At 39.0% G+C, this 18322-nt stretch overlaps 1 protein-coding gene across 1 annotated transcript; it reads left to right on the top strand.

Annotated features, from left to right (window-relative positions):
- Positions 1-729: 729 nt before the first annotated feature.
- Positions 730-17203, top strand: LOC109037657 (uncharacterized). Its single transcript, XM_072304538.1, has 7 exons — positions 730-1016; positions 4972-5378; positions 6857-6965; positions 8443-8705; positions 12708-12801; positions 14328-14374; positions 16639-17203. Exons 1-7 carry the CDS (start codon positions 821-823, stop codon positions 16744-16746), a joined length of 1224 nt encoding a protein of 407 aa, XP_072160639.1. The 5' UTR covers positions 730-820; the 3' UTR covers positions 16747-17203.
- Positions 17204-18322: the final 1119 nt, after the last annotated feature.

The following is an 18322-nucleotide window of genomic DNA, read 5'->3' as shown; positions in this document are numbered from 1 at the left end:
AAAAGAGATGTCAACACAAAATTACATAGCCCCTTCAATTCAGAAGATACTACAAACGAACTGTACCTTAACATTTTCATATCCCAGAAGCTAACGTTCCCATGACGAATATTGCTATCGCTAGCGATTGCAAAATCCAACTTGTTTGAACTTTAATTCATTAATCTGAATCCATTCACTGAAATGGATTTTTTGGCGGCGATCTGCCGGCATTTCGAGGCGGGACCGTGTCCGTAATGAGAGAATTCGCCAGGTGATGAAGGTTGAAAAAGATATCGTGTACGACGTCATGTCCAGGCAGTTATGCTGGTATGGACATGTGCAAAGAATGTCGGAGGAGAGGTTACCCAAACAAGTTTTCGATTGGGTACCACCTGGGAAGAGGCGACGGGGACGTCCCGTAAAGGGTTGGCGGCAGGGCGTTGACGAAGAGATGTTGCGGTGTCAGTTGCCCGATAACCTCTGGGAAGACAGGCATATGTGGCGTTTGGGTGTCGTAGAACGCCAGAGTGCGTTATAAAGCGACTTTATGTATATATATAATTCATTAATCTTATAATTTTTGAAACTTCTTTGCTCTGTTTTCCCCGCGAAATGGTGTGGACTCAGCGCCATTTCTCCACCTTGTTAAATACAGTTCGGGCCACTTCTTATTTTTTTTTTTTTTTTTTTTTTTTTTTGTTTTCCCCATTTCCTCGAAACTAAACCTTTGACTGAAGGAAATTTGGCAGCTCTCGAATGCTCATACGGCGTTCTTCCCTAGCACGGCAGTATTTTACCCTCTTTTACTTTGGTTTCTCTTTGCCCGTGTGTTCAGGGGATGATTGCCGTGTTATCTTTGGACAAACGATTTGACATGTACACAAGGAACTACAGGAAAAGATACAATAATAGTACGGAGAGAAAAAAACGGTTTGAGATCTTCAAAAAAAACCTGACTGAGATCCGTAGACTCATGGCAAACAGGAAAAACCCTAATTTAGTGTACGGAGTTAACCCATTCACAGACCTTTCCAGTAAGTATTCACGTCACGGAATGAGACCTAAAAACTTTGAAATCACGTGCTTTGGCATAGCAACATGACCTAACATGATAAGCGCACGCCCTTAAATAGTATCGCATGCAACAGATTCGATGAATCTCATTATAAGGTCTGGATACAACTATTCGGGCTCCACGGATGTCCGTGTTGCATACGCTAGAAATGGAAGGCGTTTTGACTCTCCAGGTACTTACCGCTTCATCCTTGGCCGCGGCTCAGCGCGACGGAAGGCAATATTCGTCGTCTCCCGGACGAAAGAACGTAACTCCATTCCAGCGCTGCCAAATTGACTCAAACAATTGATTTATTTCATAAAAATGCACGTGGGTGAATTCAAATAAGCGTCTAATCTGGTGTCCCCAGCTCTTTTAATCGTCATAATCTGAGAAACATGGGCAGATCAAATTTATTCCTCATTTTCCACACTACTGTTGACTATTACATGCTACTTTTCACTTTATTTGGACTGAAATAAAAATTTAGAAGAACTTTGAATGTGCAAATTGCCTACATTTGTCCCAAATTTCCGTGTCCCCCGTGCCTGGTTCTTGACTTTAAATCAATGTTGCAGCATAACTAGAGTGGTTACTTGAGAAAACTTTATCGTAGATGATAGGTAATACTTTTGAATTTGAGAAAAAAAATATGTTAATTTCTTTTTTGCTCCATCAATAACTTTTTCACGCGCTAGAATCATTTTCCCCAGCAACAGTCGGCAACAGTCAGGAGAGACATGGCAACGATGTAACAAGCTCTAAATGATTGCCGTAACGTTGAGGTTTTTCCAAGGACGACTTTTTTTGTTTTGATCGAATAGTTCACACGTCGCAGATGTCAAAAATCCTGAAATTTGCAAATTTTTGTGCAAGATTAACGCCATTAATGATGCCAAACAAAATGCTATACACGATAACTAACAGCTGGCGTAAATCATACACACACACACACACCCTCACCCTCACCCTCACTAAAATCAGCTCGTAAAATACTTCCGAAGTGTGCGTTGGGGAAGATTTATGTCATGGGAACGGAGTTCCCCATGATATTACAATCGTTCCGTTGCTATCGCTATGGGATTCCCTATGCCTCTGCGACCTTGAGCGTTTCGCCCAGTCTTCGATTTTTTGTTGATTTTCCGATGTATCAAAAACCGTTGGATTTTTTAGCCAATCATGTCTCTACGTCAAGTTGAGTTTATTTCTAAAATTCGCTTTCAGCGAGTTTTTTTCCACCTTGAGATGTCGTGTCTGACTGGTAAATCTGCGCAGAACCACGAAGTTCCGATTTTGGGCAAATTCTTTTTTTTTGGGAGGTTCCGATTGGTTATTTTTCGCCATCAGTTTTCTGTTCGTTGGTGCAAAAGATCGCCTATCTCGTTGCTCTTGAGAAGCCGCCATTACCCCACCTCAAATTTTAAACATAGATATAAAGAAATAATAACCATCGTACAAGGTGGAAAATTGCTCTGGAGGACCCGTTACGGATATATTAGCCAAAATCAGAACTCGATTGATGGATTTAATCCATGAATACAGAAATATTGCCTCAGTTCACTGCCGCGATCGGAAATGCATGCTGAGATGAACCTTGTGACACATGACAGCATAGGTAAACAATGTCTCACAGAGTAATGCGCTTAATCACAGCAGTGGCCGGATGTCAAGGTCGTCTCTTGTGAAGCCCCGCTCAGCGTCCGAGATCACTTAACTGATCTCTTTTTTACGGCTTGATTCGAGCGCCGAGATGGCTCGGTTGGCTGAGACAGCACTCAGGATCTGCATTTTTTGTCCAATTTGGTGCGAGCGGGGGTTCGAATCTCGTAGGGGACAGTTAATTTTTACTGGTTGTATTGAATGTTTTAGACCAATCATCTAACAATAAGTAATACTTGGCAACTTAGGAAGCACATAGGTCCCTTATGATGCGTATTCGGGCATATGTGTAGAGTAAAAATATCATACGTAGGGTGTCCCAAAAGTACCGGGACTGGTTCTGTAACTTCAAAAGTAAGATAGATACAGACATGATTTTGGTCTCATTTTAAAGATCAACTCAATACCTATCGATTAAAACCAAGATCAACTCAATCGAATAAAAATTGACCGAGTTATGACAATTTGAAATTAGTGAGGAAAGTTTACCCCTACGGTTTTTAGGAAGATTTTTCGCTTACCAGGATTCAACAAGTTAATATTCGTATCCACTTTCCTCCGAATCTTCTATAACTTCCTTTTGCTTTTCAAAGTACCGTCCATCAAACCGGATGCACTTTTTCATGCGCTCTTGCCACTTATCCAACATTGTTTTCCTGAATTCTTCCTCTGGGTTGGAGTTGAAGAAGTTTTGAATTGCATTCTGGATTTCGGTCTTCGATACGAATCTTCGTCCGCGAAGCTCCTTTTTAAACGTAGGAAACATCCAAAAATCACATGGAGCCAAGTCAGGGCTATAAGGGGGATGAGAGATTGTTTCAACTCCATTTTTACTCATAAATTCACGTGTTAAGCTCGATGTGTGAGGCCGCGCATTGTCTTGATGGAGTACCCACGAAGCTTTCACGTCCGACCGTTTCCGGGAAATGTGCATTCTCAACTCCTTTAGTACTTTGCAATAATACGCACTGTCAACTGTTGTGTTTGATGGTACAAAATGTTGATAAATGACACCTCGAAAATAAAAAAACACAATAAGCATCACTTTATCGGCCGACTTTTCGATTTACGGCGATGAAGAATCTTCCTTAAAAACCGTAGGCGTAAACTTTCCTCGCTGATTTCAAATTGCCATAACTCGGTCAATTTTTATTCGATTGAGCTGATCTTGGTTTTAATCGATAGGTATTGAGTTGATCTTTAAAATGAAATCAAGATCATGTCTGTATCTATCTTTTCGAAGTTACAGAACAACAGGGGCGGACTGGTAGTCGAAAAGTTAGGAGGCGACCTAAATGTGGGGGCCCCTCCTGTCGTTCGGGGGCCCCTCTAAGAAGGTCCGGGGGCCCTCCCCCGGAAAATTTTGAAAATTTCACACTTTTTAAACGCAAATTTAAGCATTATTGGAGTTAAATTCTACAGTTCTTGAACTTCAAAATAACCCATTCTCAGGATTCTTCGGGGGCCCCTTCATCACATAGCTCTAGGCAACCTTTCATGTCTCTTAGAGACAAATTTTCAAGGATTTTGGGGATTTTTAGTGACTGAAAAGGATAGGAAAATTACAACATTACGGGGGAAAAAACGATGACTCGAAAAAAATTCGCCGCGGGGGCCCCTTCGGGACCTCCGCGGCAAATTGTTAGGAGGCGATCGCCTCCCCGCCCCCATGGCCAGTCCGCCCCTGCAGAACAAGTCCCGGTGCTTTTGAGACACCTTACGTATACTTTACGCCAAAAAAGCGAATCTGAAACTTAAATGCGTTAACTTCCGAAAACCATATACATATAATCCAACGAAAATAAATAATTGGTACATAACAGCTTTCTTGTATGCAAAGAAAATAATTAAAAATGTTAAAAAAGTGATGTCAACACAAAATTACATAGCCCCTTCAATTCAGAAGATACTACAAACGAACTGTACCTTAACATTTTCATATCCCAGAAGCTAACGTTCCCATGGCGAATATTGCTATCGCTAGCGATTGCAAAATCCAACTTGTTTCTTATTCCGATACTCTAGGATGTGCTACTAAATATTCCGGGAAAAAATACACCAAAATTATCTTTACTGTTAGAGATAAGCTTAAAAAACAGCTTATTTCCATCCTGTCCCGTTCCATTCGGTCCCTTATGTTTCCATCCTGTCCCAGTGTCCCAGTCTAGTGCGAGACAGGGTGGAAAACTGTTACAACTGAGACTTGCTTGTTTAAGCCCTGTAGGCGCTCTTTTCTACCGACTTAAGTGAAACTTGCTACCATTTTTGACTTTCAGGAGAGGAATTTGCTAAATTATACATTGGAAAAGTCGGAGATTCAGCAAACCCTAAATCATCCACGAGAAAATCCAGTTTCTTCCGGAAGAAGACTTTGTCGAAGAAAGGTTCTCGGAGGACTCTTTCGAAGAAAGGTTCTCAGAAGACTCCTTCAAGGCAAGGTTCTTTTCGAGGATCGTCGTGCGAGACTCCTCGTTATCCGAGCTTCCGGTCCGGTGGGAGGACGCCTTCCTCAGGAGGAACTCCGTCGATTGGGCGGGGGGCGCGAACGCCGCTTCACCCTTTCATTGGCATGGAAGATCCGACCGGAGGCAATACCAGCGGGCTAATTTATCGCGAGCCTCAGGGAGTCGTCATGCACGATTGGCGGATGCCTCCATGGCTTTATCCTCCCGCGGAAAATCAGGTGTGCCAGACCTATTTCTGCTCCTTCTTCTTTTTCTTTTTCTTTTTCTTCTTCTAATCTTCTTCTTTTTATTATTATTATTCTTCTTCATTTACTTCTTATTTTCCTTTTTGTTCCTCTCTTTTTTCTCTTAACTCCTTATTTTTATTTTTCTTCTTCTTCTTCTTCCTCCTGCTCGTCTTATTCTTCTTCTTCTTCCTCATCATCATCATCTTCTACTTCTTCTCCTTCGTCTTCGTCTTCTTCTTCTTCTTCTTCTTCTTCGTCTTATTCTTCTTCCTCTTCCTTCTCCTCATCTTCTCCTTCTTCCTCCTCCTTATCTTCTTCTTCCTCATCTTATTCCTCATCTTCTTCTTTATCCTCATCATCAGATTCTGCTTTTGCGTCTTTTTCATCATCTTCCTCTTCTTCTTTTGCGTCTTCTATTTCATCATCATCATCATCGTCATCATCATCATCATCATCTTCTTCTTCTTCTTCTTCTTCTTCTTCTTTTTCGTCTGTGTCCTCTTTTTCTTCTTCCTCCTGTTCCTCCTCCTTCTCCTCCTCCTCGTCATCTGCTGCTTCTTCTTCCTCCTCCTCCTCTTCTTCTTCTTCCTCGTCGTCTTCTTCTTTTTCTTTCTCCTCGTCTTCTTCTTTTTCTCCTTCCTCCTCGAGTTAGGTTCCTCCTTCCTCCTCGTCATCATCATCTTCTTCTTCTTCGTCTTCTTCTTATTCGTCATCTTCTTTTTCTTCCTCGTCGTCATCTTCTTCGTCGTCGTCGTCTTCTTCTTCTTCATCATCTTCTTCATCCCCTTCAAAGTGGCAAGAATATCCGCAATACAAATTGTAGGCAGAGTGGCACCCTCTATTTTTATTACGAGTCGTCTCTGATTGGCCAGTCCGCCTAGTGCCCACTTGCTGAGGCCCTTCCGGAAAGTAACATTAGGTTCATTTTTCATCGGAAATATCTCAGAAACAACACCATTTATCATTGGATTTATCGACGGTGTAAGTCGGCAATCACATAACTCGGTTTGCGACGTCGCAGACTTCCTATCATACTTCATTTTTTAAACGGAAAACTACTCAACGGCAACTCTTTAAAACTGCCGTGATTTTTCTTCTCGGTGCGAAGAAAATTCTGCAAAAACTTCAAGGTATGATGTCAATTTGTTCTCTTTTAAAAAAAAATAACATAGAGGCGGAGATTTTCAGACACCGCAAACGAGTTATGTGATTGCCGACTTACAACGTCGTTATACCTGCGTGTGTATGATCATACACACTCCGGCCTCCAAAATGTACTTATAACAATGTGGCTACGCATTTCCCTCTACCTCTCTTGCCCCAGCCTTTAATGGCAGAATATACAATTTAATGAGCTTCATAAGCGAGTCAATGACGCGCCTTATCCACACTCTATGTAGTAATGTATTTCTTTTTCTCTTTTACTCTTTTTCATTTTTTTTTTCACCCTCTGATTCATTTTCCCTTAGAACACATTTTACTTGACGTGTCATAGCTGCTGGGCTTTCGCGTCATTAGCTGCTGTTGAGATCCTCGTGGCTGAGGAAATAGGAGGAGTGGTGATGCTCTCTAAACAAGGTGAGTACGCATTACCGCACTGGAGAGCACACTGAAAAAAAAAATCTCGGTGTATTTATACTAAGAAAAGGGTAAAATTACCAAGAATTCAGGGTTCTATTTGATCCCAGTTTTTTCTTGGTAAAATTACCATTTATGGAATTTTACCGAGAAATCTCGGTAAAATCATTGAACTTTCTCAGTAATTTTACTGGACCTTGGTAAAAACGCCAATATTTTTTATCGACTGTGATAGAATTACCGAGATGAAATGGCAAAGTTACCGGAAATTGATTACCAATAATAGTGGTATTCTTATCTGAAAAAAAACAGTAAAAATACCGGTTTTTAAACAAGCTTATCAGTCTGTCTTGGTAAAATTACCAATAATTGGTAAAAAAGTGAGATGGTAAAGGTACCAACGGACCTTGGTAAAAACGCCGAGAATTTTTTTTCAGTGTATCTGTATATTCCGCCAAGCTACTGAGACAAGGACGAGGAATGTCCCTCGTTTCATGATGTGCTTTTGCGCGACACAGATCATAGTTTTCCTTCATCTGGATGGGTAGGCAAAAATCGATCTCGACTGTTGAAATACGAGGGGCGTTCAATAAGTAAGTATCCCCCCTCTCTAAAATCCATTAAAATGGACCAATTTTAAAAAACTTGGGCTCAAAATCTTCCTTAGGATATTTTGAGTTCAAGGAAACAAACCGCAACAAAATCGGACTATGTGCGGCCGAACGCGAGCCGTTTGAACGCGCCGAGGTGCTCGACGCTCCCGCCGAATCTGCGGGGATTTGAAGTCCGCGACAGGAGAAGAGCTTCTCTGCCAAAGCCTCAGTCGTTCATCACTGACGAAAAATCAAAGAAATTTTTGTAGAATAAGGGACTTACCTCACTTCTCCACAAAACCAGCTCGATCCAAGCAGGTCTGATACTGAGACTAAGAGAACACGCTTTTGGATGCCACGCGCGTGGAAGTCTTTCAGCTGACCGGGGATGAAAGACTTCGGTACTTCTTCTTGTAAACAATGTAATTGCTTCAGTCAATATTACAACCCTGGAATGGAGTTGCGTTTTTTCGTCCGGAAAACGACGAATAGAGTTAACTATTTCCTTTTAATTAAAATACGACTATTTTTTTTAAATGACCCACATAAAGCAGAAAAGAACCAAGCTACATCAGTTATTACTAAATTTTACTATTGGCAATTTAATTTTGTACACGGAAAAGGTTGTGCGGATTTTTGTGTGAATTTCACTGAATTTTCTGCATAGCACAAAGCAAATTTCTTAAAATATTCAAAGAAATCCGCACAAACGATTTCTTGTAAAAAATGAAAGTGCTCCGTTGAATTTAGCATCAGCTAATGTCACTTGGTTCCTTTCTGCTAAACACGGTCCAGTTTATCTCTCAAGTTCCTCGGGTATTGACTTGAAGCACCACTAGCTTTCTTAACGTGTGCATTAACTCAAACCCTTCAAATTTGAACAGATTTGGTAGACTGTGTTCAAGATTGCGACGGATGTGAAATGGGCTACCTAGATAAAGCTTTGGAACACTTGGTGAGAGCCGGCGTTTCGAAGGCTGAAAACTATCCATACATGGCCATGACCCAACTTTGTGACACTTCTGTGGCCCGTTACATATCTATTGGGGGTTTCGAGGAGATCCTAAGTCAAGAACAGGCCGAAAGGGATTTGTACTGGAGTCCAATTCCCACCAATATGCACGTCCCTGTGGACAGTGAGCTGCACGTAAGACACTCATCCTTTATTTCCGTCAATAGAAATGAAGCCTCCGGGAAATGAGGGATAAAAAGAAAGCTTATTTGACACTGGAAAAAAGTATCACCATCCCAACTATACTCCTAGCTGATTTTGGCTCCAGATACTAGAGTAGTTGCACAAGTCAGATGTATGGTTAAGTCCGCTGAAAGTATGGTTGAATCAACCATACTTCTAGCTGGTGCCCTCACAGTCAGCATAATTGTGGTTGGATTAACTACACCGCTGGCTGGTACCATTACACTTCTAGCTAGTGCGACTGTAGTTATGGCTGGCGCCAAAATCAGTTAGAAGTATGGTTGGGATTGTGATAAATGTTTTCTCAGCGTAAAATATTCGGATTTTAGTGATGTCAACAAAACTTATTCGGGCATATTTCTGCTAAAAGGAACTATATAGAGGCGGGTAGGAAACATGAGGTGTGCTCTGAGAAGATGGATAAGAAACAAATTAAAAGTGGACATGATTCCTATTGTGGAAAGGAAAAAGCCATATACAGGGTGAGCGAAAAGTCCCCGACCCCCCCTCTAACTTTTGAACGAATTGAGCTAGGAAAATGAAACTTTGGGAATGTTCCTATCTCAAAGGAGACCATCTTTTGAGGGGGTCAAAATTTTAGTCCCCCCCTCAGGGGGGACAGGGGCCCCCCAACTTTTTTTTTCAAATAGCAACCCCTATCTTGTGATACCTCATTCGAAAGAGCATAAAAAACTAAGAATTTTGGCGCAAACCGCAGATCAATATCTCAATTTTTGACCGAGTTATGATAGGTCAAAGGTTAAATTTGACCTATTTTCAAAAAATCATAACTCCGGTTCAAATTATCGTAAAGCAAAAAATAAAACGGGAAAATTTACCAAATTGTGTTCGCTTTTACGTAAAAATTGCAGAAATCACTTCGATTTAATTTTAAGGGGGGGCTCGGACCCCCAAATACGTCAATTCAAAGGTCATTTAATTTTCCCGGAAAATAAGCCAATTTCCTCTGGATTTGCCTCCACATTATCTCAGTAAGGTCAAAATCAGTTCAACATTACGTTGGCAAGTCCCCAAATTTCGGGAAAAGTTAAAAAAACGAAATTTAAACGGTCAAATTAAATCACCTTAAATTTCGTTTTTTTAACTTTTCCCGAAATTTGGGGACTTGCCAACGTAATGTTGAACTGATTTTGACCTTACTGAGATAATGTGGAGGCAAATCCAGAGGAAATTGGCTTATTTTCCGGGAAAATTAAATGACCTTTGAATTGACGTATTTGGGGGTCCGAGCCCCCCCTTAAAATTAAATCGAAGTGATTTCTGCAATTTTTACGTAAAAGCGAACACAATTTGGTAAATTTTCCCGTTTTATTTTTTGCTTTACGATAATTTGAACCGGAGTTATGATTTTTTGAAAATAGGTCAAATTTGACCTTTGACTTATCATAACTCGGTCAAAAATTGAGATATTGATCTGCGGTTTGCGCCAAAATTCTTAGTTTTTTATGCTCTTTTGAATGAGGTATCACAAGATAGGGGTTGCTATTTGAAAAAAAAAAGTTGGGGGGCCCCTGTCCCCCCTGAGGGGGGGACTAAAATTTTGACCCCCTCAAAAGATGGTCTCCTTTGAGATAGGAACATTCCCAAAGTTTCATTTTCCTAGCTCAATTCGTTCAAAAGTTAGAGGGGGGGTCGGGGACTTTTCGCTCACCCTGTATGGTCCTCAACTAACGAGCACTCTCCTTCTCTCCCAACAATCTCTGGGTTTTTTTTTTAGCAGACATACGCCCTTTTTCAAGTAAATTTTACAGGAAATCAATTGATTTCGAGAATTCAATGGGTTTGATGCATACAAGATAAGCAGCCAAGCGGGTAAATTTTTCACATGCATACTACCCAAATGTGACGTTGAGAACTTCAGAAATTTTCAAAATCCATTACGGAATTATTAACGGAACCCGAAGGATTTCTCTTCGTCACCGGCTAGGGAGACAGTTGGAGATGAGCAATTGATCACCTTCTGAGACTGAGTTGCGAAGCTTCGATGCTGAATAATCAAGCCGCCCCCCCCCCCCCCCCCCCGTAAATATTCTGCTGTTCGAGTTGCTGTTTCTTGGGAAAAATTCAAGAGTCTTCTAATTCTCCTTTAGACGTGTAGTTAATTTTCATACCATGAAAATATACACTATATGTGGCATCCCTATTTTGAGGGCTATTTTAATATTTTAACAGCCCTTTGAATAGAATGACCGCGGGGGTTTAGACGTAAGCGTAGTAGCAGCCTCACACAAACCATTCGTTTTTTGGAAAAAGTGAAATGCCTTCAATTTGGAGAGTATGCAATCCGCAAATGTTTGGGCTCCCGAGCACTAATCCGGTCTTGCGAGTTGATGCCTTTACTGACCTTAGCGATAAACAGATTGGACTGTAAGGGTTCAAGAGTCGATTGGAAACTCAGTTTTATGTGAAGGTACAAAATGTCAGTGTCGCATTCGCAACCGGGCAGTGGATTATAAGGTAACGGTGTTCAATCGTGAAAACCACCGTTGTGTCCGGATTTTGGACGCCGCGAGTATAGTATAGTATATATTGTATATAGTATATAATATATAGTATATAGTATATAGTATATAGTATATAGTAGTATATAGTATATAGTATATAGTATATAGTATATAGTATATAGTATATAGTATATAGTATATAGTATATAGTAGTATATAGTAGGTCAATGTCATGTAGCAAGTCATGTAGGTCAAGTCTGTTTGGTGCCGAATGACATCATTTGGACGAAACCAGGGCGTTTTGAATTTGCGGAAAAGCTGCGCTTCTTTAATTGCATATTCCTCGGTTTCTGAGTTACTTTTTGCGATTTTAATGTACTGTTCTAATGTATTGTAATCAAGTTCTATGCTTCATTTACCGCTGAAAAACGTATTTAAAAGCCAAAATTCGTTCGTAGTTTTGTGATCCATTCTGCCGTGCTAAGCAAAAACGCCGTAAATCCATCAATATTTTCCCAAACTTAACACTTATTGAAATAAAAACTGTTTTACTCATGCACCTCAAATTTTTAGGTTGAGTTCTTGATAGTATTTGCGAAAGAATTCTGTAAAAACATTATCCTAAGGTACACAACTTTTTCTGCATGCTATGATACGTTGTTTCCAAAAAAATTAAAATGGCGTTTACGGAATTTTTGCGTTGCACGGCAGCATTGTGGTACTATTGCAATTTTTTGGAGGATATGAGCATTTCCAATCAATTTTCGTAGTACCACAAGATTTGGGATAGTAACCTGAGGAATTCTCATATCAGCCAAGAGCCCCTTAAGAAAACACACGAAGATCCAACATTTGTGCGCAGATAAATAAAATGGCCGAAATATTGGATCTACGTCGCGGTGAACTTATGAGAATTCATGCGTCCATCTTTCTGCCCGAGCGTTAAAGTCTCCATGTCAATCTTGCGGGGAGGCACATAGAGATCTTCAATTTGTGCAAATTACATCCCATTGGTGATAGTCTGTGAACTGGCTATACTCGTTGCTCAGTCCGCATACTGGCCGGTCTAAACTCTAAAATTGAGCTTCAATCCATCGCCAGCTGACGAATGTTCCCTACTAACAGATTTCTGACGAATATTTCTCGAGATTTTCCATGAATTTTAAGAAAATCAAAATGCAAACAAATATAATTCATACAATTTTACAGGTAAAGTAAATCAAGTTAACTTTATTAACTAATAACAACTAAACTTTATCAACAACAACTAAATTTACTTCAGGAGTTTTTGATTACAGTTCACGAGTTTTTTTTTAAAAACAAAAAACCCTCAATATCCACATAGGCTGCCTCTTTTTTTCCGTGAACATGGAGAAAGGATGAAGGATCAATTCTCCTCGACTCTGAACCTGAGAATTACTTTTAAGATAATTGATTCGTGCCTTTATGAATACCATTCTGATTGTATTTGACATTTCCTTCATTTCAGTACTATGTGTCTGGGGTAATCGATGTCTTAACCGGTTGCTCTAACGACAAAGATCACGGAAATCACGGTGTTGTAATCGTTGGCCACTACAGAGGTACCCTTCATACATTTAAAATCTTATCAGTGATATGTGGGAAATTCAAACTTAATCGATTGACGATTTATCTTTTCCTTAATTTCTATGAATTTACCGGTAGCGAAAATTTCAGTGGCGTGGCGTGAATTGCGATGTATCGATTCTTATGCCATTTAAAACAATGGTAAAGAATCGATTATTAAGGTGTTCGCTGCGAACACCCTGTTTATCGATCCTTTTTCATAAGTTTAAACGGCATAACGATCGATGTATCGCAATTCACGCCACGCCACTGGAAAATTTGTGAGGGGAGATAAAAAAGGGAAATGTTTTTGAATATTACATGGGACGGTCATTTTTTCATATTTCACAAACAGAAGACAAAATATAGAGCCAGTTTTAAGGATATTCGTTTTGGAGTTACAAAGATGAGCATTTTGTGAGTTGAATGTATTATTCTGAAAGAAAATATTTATCAGAAATGCACGCTGAGAATTCGAAATTTGACTGTGAAACTAGTAAAAGACGACGTGATTCGATATAATGATGATGTATATCGTCTTTTTTCCGAAACATTTTTTTTTTTAAATTTCCGCATTCAATTTCCGGAGCAGTTACTAATGAACAGGCAGGAATTATTAACCGAGTTTCCTTTTAAACAATGATATATCGATTGCCAAGGTGCGAAGCCACGATTCTCTGTTTGCGACGTTGCAGACTTCCTGTCATATTTTTTTTTTTTTTTTTTTTTTTTTTAAGGAAAATTGGTCGAAGTAATTTCTTGATTACTTCCTTAATTTTTCTACTTCATCGGTACAACATCATGTCTATTCTAATTGGAAAGGGAGGCAACACTGTAATGGTGCAATTCTCGTGCAATTGGCTTATTTTGTTTCGAATGAATGAAATAGAAGCGGACATTTTGAGAAATTGCAATGAAAATACGCGGTTCCGCAATTTGGTCATCGATATAAAGGTCCTACCTTCCTTAAGAAAACGTTTCGTAAGGAGCTTGTCAACACCGAAAGCTGAGAGACATATTTTTTCAATTTCATCCCTCATAAGTTAAAATATCCAAACTTACGTTGTGTGTATACTTTAAAGAACAAGAAAATTCTCCAAAAAGGATTCCTTCCTTCCCTTCAGGGTTGGTCTAAATATTTTCAAATCGATTCGGAAGAAAATATAAACTCTTTTGTCATAGAATATAATTGAATCACTAAATACAAATAGGGCACATGTCCAGAAAACCAAATTGTTCAGGAGACACAAAAAACTGTTTATTTCGTGGTAGATATTTTTTGAAAAGTCGTTAGGTATGTTTAAAAAAATATCTACCACGAAATGAACAGTTTTTTGTGTCTCCTGAACAATTTGGTTTTCTGGACATGTGCCCTTTTTGTATTTAGTGATTCAATTATGGATCAATCACCGTGGTATGGAATCGATTTTTCACCACAATGAATACGCTCCGTTTTTTTAGGATTTCGCTTGTGTATTTCATAAAAAAAAGAGAATTTCATAACCTCTTAATTTTTTTTCAGATGCTTGGCTTCTCCGTAACAGTTGGGGCCCCGAATGGGGTTTGCAGGTAATTGAATAGTGTCGATAGCAGTGGCGTGGCGTGAAGGATCGATTATCGATATATCGCCATTTGAAGCTATGGTAAAGAATCGATTACTAAGGTGTTCGCCGCGAACACCCTGATAATCGATCTTGTTCCATAGATTTAAATGGCATAACAATCGATATATCGCAATTCACGCCACGCCACTGGTCGGTAGTGAATTCCAGGTTGATTAACCAAAACTCCGTGTTCACGAACCATTACCTCCTGATTTGACTCCGGTTGTAAGAGCTGAGTGCCTATATTAATAAATGCAGGCCTGCCGCATGCCACCTGGGGCCCTGGTAACAATTTTAAGATCCGGGCACCGTGACTTAAGGCCCTTTTCGATTCGTGTAAAAATGCGAACTAAAATGCTGTAAACTTGTTTTCGTACACTGTTAATAATTTAAGGGTGGAGTTCTGTGCCGGAGTCTATATATAGCGCCCAAAAACCTCGATGACGGAGCGAAATCTATTCTCTTTACGGAATGACTAACACCATTGCGGAGTGGAATCCACCTTTCCCCTCGCAAAATGCGATTTTATCTGTAGAGAATTGGGCATATCAAACTGAAAATTTCATTGATTTTTCATCTGATCTTATGCAAAAATCGGACAAATTTTGGACAAAACTACATACTGTAAAAAAAGTCGATTGAATCTAGAGTCCAGACTCTTAATAAGATCGACAAGAAAAAATACTGGACTAAATAATCATTCTATAAGCACGAATTGTTGCATTGAGATATTTGTATTTGGAAAGTCATCCACAGAGGACGAACAGTTCACTGGAAAAAAAAAACACATTGGATCGAGAGTCTAGACTCTTAAAAACATCGACAAGAAAAAATACTTTTGATTCAATCCGATTTTTCCTTGAATCGAGGAGCCAAGCCTCTTGATTTAGGCGGACTTTCTTTTGATTCAAGCAAAAAGTCCGATTGAATTAAGACTATTCTTCCTTGTCAATGTTTTTAAGAGTCTGGGCTCTAGATCCTATCCGCTTTTTTCCAGTAACAGCTACATTTGTGTATAAAATCCAATGTAACCTTGGAGTGGAGTTACATCCTTTCGTCCAGGTAACAACGCGCAGTGGATCGAGTCAATTAGAGTGGTCGGACATGAAAATTTTGACTAAAACTGCAAATTTTGACGTTTATTTTGTCACATTTTAAATTTTTGAGAGTGCTTCTAGAAGAAAATTTCACGAGGAAACCACTTTTCAAACATCAAAAATTTGTATAAATTGAGTTGAAAGAGTTTAAAGTTTCCAAATGGTGTCCGACTTCTTCTATTGACTCGATCCACTGTGCGACGTAATTTCACTTTGCATTCATATTACCTAGAGTCCCTTTATACTGAGAGTCAAGACAACACCCCTCATGGAGTCACAAACGGGAATAAAGATTACAGAAATTGAACGTTTTTTGTTGGTTTTTCGTAATCTTTGATCGGCCCATTCTCAAATTCCTCTCTCCGTTCCTTCTCTCATTCCGTTTGTTCCTTGCCGAACTCGTAATTCCCTGGTCCATTCCAGATTATAATCTTTGCAATCGGTGAAAATGTAATCTTTATTCCCGTTTGTGACATTGTGAAGGCCTAAAATACGGAAACCAATCAGAAATGGATGCACATTGTCTTGACTCTCAGTATAAAGGGACTCTAATATTACCCGGAACATTTTTGCGCGATATTGATTCTGATACCGAATTTCGCCCCTCGATTTCAACAGTGTAGGAGCACTTTAGAGCGTCACCCGTCAAAAATCTTAATGTTAGTGTCGATTTTCAACAACCTACCCGAAAAAATCATTTTTTTTTAAAAAAACGCCGCAATAACTAAGATCCCTCTTTCCTAGATCGTACGTTATGATCGTGCTGTACTGCCGTGCTAAGGAAAAACGCCATATGAACCCTCAGGCGTTGCCAAATCTCCTTTGATAAAACATGAATTTCCTGATGGACTTGTGAATATTTTCCTTCCAATTTTTCAGATAATTTCGTTCCCAATTGCACCGAAAGTTCCTGAAAATGTCAAGGAAAAATCTTCAAAACGTTCCTCATTAATATACATTTTATCGAAGGAAATTTGGCAACTCTCGAATGTTCATACGGCGTTCATCCTTAGCACGGCAGTATATTTCTCTTGTTTGTATGGTCTGCCGTGCCCTCAGTTAAACGTTGACTCTCCTGCGTAACGCATCTATCAACCTCGACGAAATTAATGTTTTTTCTACTGTTTTACAGGGTCATTTCATCCTCAAAAAAGGTATCTGCGGAGTCACCAAATATGCCTACAAAGTGAACGGCCCATTCCAAAGAGTGGTAACACAAAGTCTTCATGATTTATATTGATGTGCGACGCTTTCCAACCTAAATTTCGCCTTCAAATTCCCTGGATACACATCGGAAAGCACTAAGAGTAACATTAGTTAGCTTTATTTATTTTTCATCATGACATGTGATATAATCGTGGGAATCATCGTGTATGTTTATACATTTGAAATTTGCTTTCAGTTCTCCGCGATAGGCATGTAAAGATATATGTATCATAACTCAGAGTACAAGCATTTATTTTACCTAGTTACATCCCCACGCATATTTTCAGGAGTCAGTAAGATAATTTGATCACATTTTACAAAAAGGAACCAAGAGCGTTGCGATGTTATCAGGATTGTGCAACTAACATTTTTTGCAAATAATAACTGAAATCATGCAAAAAAATGAATTTACAAAGGTAATTTTTGTCTTGAAATCACAGTTTTTGGGGAGTTTAGATAATACTTGTTTAGGTGATCAGTTTATAATTGCATTTTTTTTTTTTTTTTTTTTTTTTTTTTTTTTTTTTTGCACCGCCAAAATGTCATGTCAAACATGTCAAACCATTTAAAGTTGAACTTATTTTTATCGGGCTGCATTATGTTGATGAAAATTACCTTTCTCCCGATCACTTTTTATCCGGTTCTCAGACGATAGCTATTTCGATGATATAAATCATCATCATCAGGTCTTCGACTTCGACTTCGGTAAACACTAACAGTCACATCTTATATTGTTAAAACTTACTAAAATTTACTAAGATTTACTAAAATTTACTATAAAACACTTTAAAAAACTCGTGGGTGCACCCGTCGCGAACGCGTTCTATAAGAAGGGCTATAAGGTTCTATAGAAGGGGCTATAAGGCTATAGAAGTTCTATAAGGCCGGTGATAAGAACGCGTTCGCGACGGGTGCACCCACGAGTTTTTTAAAGTGTTAGTAAATTTTAGTAAATCTTAGTAAATTTTAGTAAGTTTTAACAATATAAGATGTGACTGTTAGTGTTTACCGAAGTCGAAGTCGAAGACCTGATGATGATGATTTATATTATCGAAATAGCTATCGTCTGAGAACCGGATAAAAAGTGATCGGGAGAAAGGTAATTTTCATCAACATGTCAAACCATGTCAAACTTCCCTGAGAATTTCATAATTGAGAAAAAACTGTCAATGCTTTTAATTGCCTTGACTCGTTTAAATGAAAAGCACTTACATTAGAGCAGACCTTATAGCGTCAGCGAGGCGCATGTAAGTAGTTTTGACTATCGTTCGTTTTGTTACATTGTGAGCTAAATTGAAGGAATATCAATTTTATTTCTGGTATCGTAATAAAAGACAAGATTATTTCACAAAGTATAACTTTTCATTTTATTGTGCAACTATGTATATACATTGTCATTTTGTACATATATCTCCCCATAGCCGCATAGCCCCCATTTTCAAAATTATCTGTAAAGATGTTAATAGCCTGAGTCGCTGAATGTCTTAAAATTATGATAACTAACTAACTAACTATCCTGGGGACAACTTTGTATCATAATAGTCTTAGATTTAGGTCTTAGTAAGGTCTTAGTCATAGGTCTAGTATTAATCATATTGTAAATAATCTAA

Source organism: Bemisia tabaci, chromosome 9, assembly GCF_918797505.1.
Source record: "Bemisia tabaci chromosome 9, PGI_BMITA_v3".
Taxonomy (NCBI): domain Eukaryota; kingdom Metazoa; phylum Arthropoda; class Insecta; order Hemiptera; family Aleyrodidae; genus Bemisia; species Bemisia tabaci.
This window is presented reverse-complemented; position numbering and strand designations above follow the sequence as displayed.